At 41.5% G+C, this 9387-nt stretch overlaps 1 protein-coding gene across 1 annotated transcript; it reads left to right on the forward strand.

Moving 5' to 3' along the window:
• The first annotated feature begins 116 nt into the window (after positions 1–116).
• Positions 117–3992, forward strand: LOC139575090 (serine/threonine-protein phosphatase 2A catalytic subunit beta isoform-like). Its single transcript, XM_071400087.1, has 7 exons — positions 117–597; positions 974–1183; positions 1310–1483; positions 1643–1732; positions 1823–1984; positions 2629–2747; positions 2877–3992. Exons 1-7 carry the CDS (start codon positions 496–498, stop codon positions 2947–2949), a joined length of 930 nt encoding a protein of 309 aa, XP_071256188.1. The 5' UTR covers positions 117–495; the 3' UTR covers positions 2950–3992.
• Positions 3993–9387: the final 5395 nt, after the last annotated feature.

A 9387-nucleotide genomic window follows, 5' to 3' on the forward strand; every position in this document is an offset into this window, starting at 1 on the left:
GCAGCTTTCTTTTTCGTTGGGACCAATGGCGTACATCAATGGGTGTAACTTGACATCGAGAAAACGCCCCAAATTGCGTTCTGCAATTACACTCTTCTCGTTTAATGCCTTGTGCGTGTAATTCGTCTTCTTCGCCACAAGGTGGCTGGTGTGTAATAAATGGTGGCATTAGAACTCCCTTAAAACCCCGTATGTTATTGTTGTAGGCCAGCTAGCTACAGCGCTTCGTCGCCGGTAAAATTCTGCCGCACCGAGGGATTTTAATCCACTCTGATTCCCCTCAGTTAATACTCTGTTCGCTTGTTTACGAGACTTTGGTTTTATATATTTTACCATGATTAGAAAGTAGATAGTTAGGTCATTAGATCTGAATTTTAGAGTCGTCACTTTGCCGGGACAGGAGCAGCTAACAAGTCAGCCAGCTAACTAGTTAGCTAGTCAATTTAGCTAATACATTTTTTTCCCATCAAGGCGTCGATTGATACCACGGCTGTCATGGAAGACAAATCTTTTACGAAGGAATTAGATCAATGGATCGAACAACTAAACGAGTGTAAACAACTTACGGAGAATCAAGTCAGGAGTCTCTGTGAGAAGGTAACTTTAACTAAACCCAATTTGTTAGATTAGAGCTGAAATTATTGTTCGACGAGATTAGGTGGCTAGTTTAACGGTAGCTAACAATAGGTAGCTAACATAGCTAACTAACAGTAGCCAGATAGCTTCAAAGCATACTTGCTACCGGTTTAGCTAGCTAACTCTCGTTAGCATGAATTGGGCCTAACCATTCAGCTAGCCAAACTGAAGCCTACATGGAATGACTAAACTATCCAGATGATTAACACCAAGATGACTAACCACAGTTAACGTACTTATTCAGGACGCCCTTCAATCAATCTATTTATGGATGTGCAAGGCTAGCTATCTGTTAATGATCTAGCTAAATGTACATATTGTCGTTTTGTGTTTTCAGGCCAAGGAAATCCTTACCAAAGAATCAAATGTGCAGAAAGTGCGATGTCCGGTCACAGTTTGTGGGGATGTTCATGGGCAGTTCCATGACCTCATGGAACTCTTCAAGATTGGGGGGAAATCTCCTGACACCAACTACCTGTTCATGGGGGATTACGTGGATAGAGGCTACTACTCAGTGGAAACTGTCACTCTTCTCGTCACATTAAAGGTATGCTTTTCACAACTCACGTTACACAACTAGGTGCACCAGACACCTTTATGATGATAATTCACTGTTGCTCAAGTAGCTAAGACCTGTATATGATGACAGATTACTTTTGGTGAAATGTTACAGGTCCGGTACCAAGAACGAATCACAATTCTGCGAGGAAACCACGAAAGCAGGCAAATCACACAGGTGTATGGCTTCTATGACGAGTGCTTGAGGAAATATGGCAATGCCAACGTGTGGAAATCCTTCACAGACCTGTTTGACTATCTCCCACTAACTGCACTTGTAGATGAACAGGTATTTTTGGTTTGAGTTTCCCTATTAAATCTGTATTTGTACAGTTTCACCAACTCTATATTTGAATAGTCAATATTTAATGGATGTGAATATGTTCTATTTAAGTCCTCCACACTAGTGGCTAATTTCTAATCCAAATGGTACTTTTTATATTGCCAGATCTTCTGCCTACATGGAGGCCTCTCTCCTTCAATAGACACTCTTGATCACATACGGGCTCTGGACCGCTTGCAAGAGGTCCCACACGAGGTAGATATATTATGTTGCACAAAGGGCATAGGTGTCATTCTCAAAGTCTTTCATGGCGCGCCAACATTAACTGTGTTCCTTTTATTTCAGGGTCCAATGTGTGACCTTCTGTGGTCAGACCCAGATGACCGTGGTGGCTGGGGTATCTCCCCTAGAGGTGCTGGCTACACCTTTGGTCAAGACATCTCTGAAACCTTCAACCATGCCAACGGACTCACCCTTGTGTCCCGTGCCCACCAATTGGTTATGGAGGTACAATATATTTTGTTAATCTGCTTTTACATTTTCAATCAAAGTTGTGTAATAATCTGAGTCAGTATTCACAATTTCCCCACCTTGGGAGAAAACACAGGAGTTCAGACTGCCAGCAAAAAAGCCCCATTTACATGTTGCTTATGAGTGCATTTCACACTACTTTGGGCTTATGATTGGTTTGTAAGGCAATGAATGTTTGTGAGCCTATGAATGTCCTGCTTAATGTTTGTGTCATCGCATATCAACTGCATTATACTTCAACCAGAAAGGTTATTTGGCTACTTTGCTAGCCTGTCAAGCTTTAGCATTCTAACTAACAGCGGCATTCAAAATAGGTATTTTGCAATGATCAACCAAATAATCTTAGCGACCATTCAATAAATAATCAAAACTTTAAGCGTATGACAACCCAAAAAATGGTGTATATCTAGGCAAAATTGAATGTGCGCAGATGGCGAATGGCATTTGGGTTCCCACACGGTGGCCATTGTACTTGTTTATGACGTGAATAGCGACTTGAAGTATTTCTTTCTAATTGTTATTACCAGGGATGTTTGGAGACCTGCCACATCGTTAGGATTGTATATTATACAAGGGTGCAAACAATGCCTAACGACTGGTTCTTAATTGTTTTTCTTCAGGGATACAACTGGGGCCATGACAAAAATGTTGTCACCATTTTCAGTGCACCAAATTACTGCTATCGCTGTGGCAACCAGGCAGCCATCATGGAGCTGGATGATACACTCAAATATTCTTTGTAAGTATGAGGATTTCTAGTGACTTTCCTACTATTCAAATTGGGTAGATCAGACATCCAATGTTTGCACAGAAGTGTTGAGCAACAGAAAACAATCTGACCATATTTTTTTTTCTCAAACCCCTTCAGCCTACAGTTCGACCCGGCTCCTCGACGCGGAGAACCTCATGTGACTAGACGCACCCCTGACTACTTTCTGTAAATTTGAAGCCACCTTTGTTCAAGTACTGCACATCTAGATTTGAATATACTGTACAAGAGGGGTTTAATAAATGCATTCTACAGAAGATAATGGTATAGGAAACCTACAAAATAATAGCAAGAACCCCCTCTGCAGTTTAGAAAATGCTGTCATAATGCTGTGCTGATAAACATTTACAATACATGTTTAACTTTTTTTTTTTATACATGTTTTAAAGTGATTGAAATATGAAAGTACCAACATGGACCAAAATGTGCCATAAAATCTTAAGACATGTAAAACTTGCCTTTATGTTCTTTTCTTTTTTTTACTTCAATAGAATACTATTTGGCCAATGTTGCTACAGATTGTACGCAAGATGTGATAACCAAGTATTTTGTGGCCATTACAAGAAAGCCCCATACAAACCAGCCCATAGATTTAACTAACGTGTTCTTATTGACACTTTCTTCATTCATTTCAGGGTAAAAAAAAAAGTACACTTAGTTTCGTTGGTTCTAAAAAATAAAAGCCAACAAAGATTAAATCCATGTTTTGTACCACTCTGTGGTTTCTCACAATCTTAACTGCTGCATATCTAGCATTTCCAAGCACCTTTGCAGGAACTAGTTGCTTCTAAAGTGTGACCAACAAACCTCTACACACATGCAAGAGGCATCTCACTTGACACAAAACATGAATGTAATTTTCTGAATTATCTAGTTTTTATAGAAGCAACTGGAAATTGACAAAGTCTTTTTTTTCACCTAATTGAGAACAAAGACAGTATCGCCAAGAACAGGTTAGTTAAATATATGGGCTGGTTTGTGTGGGGCTTTCCTGTAATGGACACAATCTTTGGTTGTAGACCAGCTAATGTTATCTGTAGCTACTCAAACTCACTATGGTATGAAATTATTTTTTTGTTGCTAGATTGTACATTTAGATTCCTAAAAGTAATTTAGTCATTTAGCTTCTTAGGCCAAGTGGCATTCATAAAGATGACTTGCTCTGCTGAACATCTCAGCAACCTTATAATTTGAATAAAGATAATTAACATTTAACGGTCCTCTTATTGTCAGTTATCACTCGGGTCAGCTTTACAGTTTCCTGTTTCAGTTAGTAATGAGGTTGGAATAAAGGTACTTGAGGGCTTTTTACATTAAGCCACACTGAGCTGGGGTAAGTTTTGCCAAATTATGAAAAGGACAATGAAATGAAAATATCCTTTCACACTGAGGCTGAAACTTTGCTGACCCTATACTGTTTCCTGACTATCAAGTTAGCACACCGCTTTTTTGCTATACCCCTTTCTCCAATCAAGGATTGTAGGAGTTGGCGTTGCTATATCCATGATAAGTACCAATCAAGTGCCTCGCTGGCAAAAGTGGAAATAAAAAATCCACTAGCAAGCCCTGAGCACGGTTGTGGTAAAATGTCCTTTATCAAACTAGCCTTACGGCATTTTTCAAGGATGCGCATAAAAGCATTAAACGGGAGGAGACCACTAAGACTGGCCATGTGAAGAAGTGCAGCTATAGTGGGGGGGTAACTGGTCAGGGCCACCCTAACTGGCACACCATGAATAGAGGGAAGTTGATGGCCAGCAATTTTGTAGCAGTGGTAATGGCCAAGCACGTTGCTCTGACGCTGCTAAAAAGTGGCCTCAGATCAGTCGTTGGATGGGGTGTTGTCCTCTTCGTTATGCCTCCCACTTTACAGACATCAAAATAGCTACAGGGATGGATGTGCAGGAGTTGGGGCTTTGGGTCATGGGGTCAGGAATCCTGGGTGCCTCACCGTATGGTCTGTTGGGCACCACAGCGGGGGTGGAGGTCAAGTATGGTGCAAGGGACCTTACCATTGAAGAGGCAGTGAAGTCGAAGGATTTTTATATCCAGGAGGAGGGAAGGTCTTATAGCCTCTGAAGACCATCCTTACTGGCACCAGGTCCAAGGGCAGATCCACATCACTGGAAGGCACACTTGCTTCTTCATTGTGTGGACCACCAAAGCCTCCATCCCCATCCAGCGTGACATCTGGCAGACTACAATAGTTTTCAAGGACCACATACTCCCAAAATTGGCACTGCAACAGTAAACATCTGTAAATATCTTGTGTTTTGGCACAATCCGTTTTTGTTCTTACCTTGATTTTATTCCAAAAAAAATTTGTGTGGGGGGAGCACTGCATTAGCGTTCGTTGCGCCTCCTGTACCTGTTTTCAGGGAAGCCAGTGATCCAAAAATATTCCACAGTTCATACACACACACACTAGGCTCACAGAATAGGTTGTATTACATACAAGTTTTGCTCAAAGCAGCCAACTAATGTAATGTAGTTAACGTAAGTCCAATCACAAAGACTGGTCTGAGTGGTCTCAGTTTCATTCAGTAGTACAACACAATTCACATTGCATTTTATCATGGGCACAGTGGGAATTTATATCCGTGATGTTTAAATTATTTCTTGTTCCCTTTGTTGTGTAGAGCTTCCTTTTCTGGTAAATGCAGGATGGGAGAGACATCACTTCCAGCAGATCTCCTTGCTGAGGGTGGCGTTCATCATGCACTGCTTCTCGTGGGGTGAGCCTAATGTTCTAAAATCAAATATTAGTCACATGCACCGAATACAAAAGGTGAAATGCTTACTTACGAGCCCCTAACCAACAATGCAGTTAAAAAAAAATACGAATAAGAAATAAAAGTAACAAGTAATTAAAGAGCAGCAGTAAAATAACAATAGCGAGACTATATACAGGGGGGTACCGGTACAGAGTGAATGTGCGGGGGCACCGGTTAGTCGAGGTAATATGTACATGTAAGTAGAGTTATTAAAGTGACTATGAATAGATAACAACAGAGCAGCTGCGGAGTAAAAGAGGGGGGGTAATGCAAAGTCTGGGTAGCCATGTGATTAGATGTTCAGGAGTCTTATGGCCTGGGGGTAGAAGCTGTTTAGAAGCCTCTTGGACCTAGACTTGGCGCTCTGATACCGCTTGCCGTGCGGTAGCAGAGAGAACAGTCTATGACTAGGGTGGCTGGAGTCAGACAATTTTTAGGTTCTTCCTCTGACACCGCCTGGTATAGAGGTCCTGGATGGCAGGAAGCTTGGCCCCAGTAATGTAGCTTAGCATCTGCTTCATCTGACCACTTTTTTATTGATTGAGTCACTGGTGCTTCCTGCTTTAATTTTTGCTTGTAAGCAGGAAACAGGAGGATATAATTATGGTCAGATTTGCGAAATGGAGGGCGATGCAGAGCTTTGTACGCATCTCTGTGTGGAGTAAAGGTGGTCCAGAGTTTTTCCTCTGGTTGCACATTTAACATGCTGATAGAAATTTGGTTAGACAGATTTAAGTTTCCCTGCATTAAAGTAAAATACAGATTAAAACTCTCTAGGTAGATAGTGTGGACTACAGCTTATCATGAGATACTCTACCTCAGGCGAGCAAAACCTTGAGACTTCCTTAGATATTGTGCACGAGCTGTTATTTATAAAAATACATAGTCTGCCGCCCCTTGTCTTACCAGACGCTGCTGTTCTATCAGCGTATAAACAGCCAGCTGTATGTTCATAATGTTGTCGTTCAGCCACGACTCTGTGAAGCATAAGATATTACAGTTTTGAATGTCCCGTTGGTAGTTTAGTCTTCCACGTAGGTCATCTATTTTATTTACCAAAGATTGCCTTCCATTCTGCTAGCAAACGTGCAGTGGGGGTTTATTCGATCGCCTGCGAATTCTCAGAAGTCAGCCCGCGCTCCGGACCCTTTTTCTCCACCTTCTCTTCACGCAAATGACGGGGATCTGGGCCTGTTCCTGGGAAAGCAGCATGTCATTCACGTCGGACTCGTTAATGGAAAAAAATGATTCTGACAGTTCGTGGTGAGTAATCGCAGTTCTGATGTCCAGAAGTTATTTCCGGTCATAAGACACGGTCTGCCATGTCTCCAGACCTGAAGATCTTAAACCCTGAATTGTGGTCAATGGCTTTGTCCGACACAGATTCTGGATACAGATCACTGCAGTATGTTATCACCACATTAGTTGCACAGTAGGTTTGCTTCTGCAGATCCATCGGACTTGGAGAAGCAACTTCTATGTCAGTACAGTCAATGACCAACCTGCAGTTTCTTCTGGACCCCTGAAAAGTCACAGGCAAGCACATTCTTCTCCCGACTTGGAACAGTCTTTGTGATGTTAATGAAAGTGATGGTAACGTTGCTGACAGTGCTTGCACTACAATGGAATAGTTGAGCCAGATGCAAGTTGGTGTAGCTGTGACGCAAATTCATAAGCGCCATAAACACTTGATCCTCAAATGACAGCATCTCGAACCCTCCACATGGCAAAGTAGACAACCCATTCCGTGTAACGTTCCAAGTATTCAACAACGATGTTGAACATGTCTTTGTCTGGAAGTCCTGTTTCCATCCTAAGTACTTTATCAGACAGCTGTGATGCTGAATACCTGTTGCAGGTATACAGCTGATTCTCCTGCGCTAATGTTTCTTCAAGATGCCTCAGTGAGAACATACTGCAACTGTGCAGACAGCAGCTTCCTACACTTCGTCTGCCATGGTGGATGAGTCTGGATCCTCCTCTTCCGCCGTGGTGGATGAGCTACCTTTTCTGGTAAATACAGGAACATTTGTCTTTCCCAACAGAAAATGGCAGCTGCAGACCCAAGTGTTTTCGGTTAGTGTCTAAAAGACACTTTTTTTATTTTACTTTACTAGCTAGCTAGGTTGATTACTAAATGGTAACATATATTTAAATACCATAACCCACAGACTTGACTATAGTAACAGTAAAATAGACTGGGCTTTGGTCTATCTGCACATCTAAAATCCTACTATGTGGATGGGACATTTCTGCTGAGATGGAGTAATTATCTGGAATGCTCAACTAGATGATCAGGATAGTGTAGGTTGCTATTTGCTCGAAGAGGTGAAGAATTACGATGAGCTATACGACTGTACTTCGAATTCTCAAGAGGAAAGTTAAAACCCTCAGCCATGAGGCCACTGAGGAGAGCCAGCAGGGATAGGGGGATCGCCTGAAAGGGACTGATAAGCAGGGATGTAACGTAAGGATTTTGGGCACTGGCCAACAGACCACGATTTCTACATTCTGGTCCCAAATCTGTGGCATGCAATGTTTATAAAGGCAAAAATTCACTGCTGTGTCAGGCTATTTTGGCACATTGTCTACTAGCCCAGTCTGTTCCAGCGATGCCTCTCGAAAACAGAAAACAATAAAATGCAAGTGTGCTTATCGGAGTAGCGGTTACAATCCGGTACATAGCACAGAACCATCTTTGCTTCTGATTAGTGGAGAGACCTAACTCATGTTAGCTAGTTCGCTACAAAAGGCCAGGCAGAGGGTAATTCAAAAAAGGTGAGTAATTAAAACATGCTAAAGTAGCTAGCTAGGTCATTTGAAAAAATGCTAAACAAGAATACACACGAGAAACACGATAACAATAATTTAACAGAGAAACTTAAAAGGCTATAATATCTACTTGCTAGGTTACATGCTTCTAGTCAATGAGTTTGCGTTGAGAAATTTGCTTGAGGGATGACATCAAAGCTTGTGACAAGATGTTCTGTATGATAACCACATTAGTGCCTAATTAGCATTTCGTTTTTGGGGGTGTAGTTATAGGCGAATATATTGCTAAAAGTTACCTTGTCCGAGAGAGATTTGCGCAGTTATCAAAACGTCACGCCAGGGTAAGCCTACACAAAACATACCTTAATATGAAGTAGTTCTAAACATGGACAGATTTAGTGGTCTTCTCCCCTTTTAATGCTCTTATGCTCATCCTTGCAAAATGCCATAAGGTCAGAAATAGACACCTAAGTCGACATACTGTACAAACAATTATCTAGGCTAAGTAAAACACATATTTTGATCTACTGCTCTGCTAACTATCTAGCTAAAGTGTAGTCAATGGCTAGCTAAAGCAGAGGACGCAAATTCATGAATTGGGCACAGAAGGCCTCTGGGCATGCTGGTTGGGTTGGATTGTGAAAGGTAGCTGACGGTGTCAGCTAGAGATGATGTGCAGGAGATTCCTGCAGGAATTTGTAGTCTTGCTGAGGTCTTCTCTGTTGCTAATTAGCATTTTGAATTATTGAGAGTAAATTGAGGCGAATATATTGAGAAAACTCACCTTGTCCGAGAGAGAATTACATTGCTATCAAAACGTCACGCAAGGTGAAACCTAAATGAAACACAGTAGTTCTAAAACTCCAGATGCAAAAATGTATGGGGGGGGAAACGATTGGAACCATCTCCGGGTTTTACTGATGAGTTTTATGGGTATTAAGACTCATACTGTGGTACTCAATGACTGTACAGTGCATTTGAAAAATATTCAGACCCCTTGACTTTTTCCACATTTTGTTACGTTACAGCCTTATTCTAAAATGGATTAAAAGTATTATTGTTTT

The sequence above is a fragment of the Salvelinus alpinus genome, chromosome 5 (genome assembly GCF_045679555.1).
Source record: "Salvelinus alpinus chromosome 5, SLU_Salpinus.1, whole genome shotgun sequence".
NCBI lineage: Eukaryota > Metazoa > Chordata > Actinopteri > Salmoniformes > Salmonidae > Salvelinus > Salvelinus alpinus.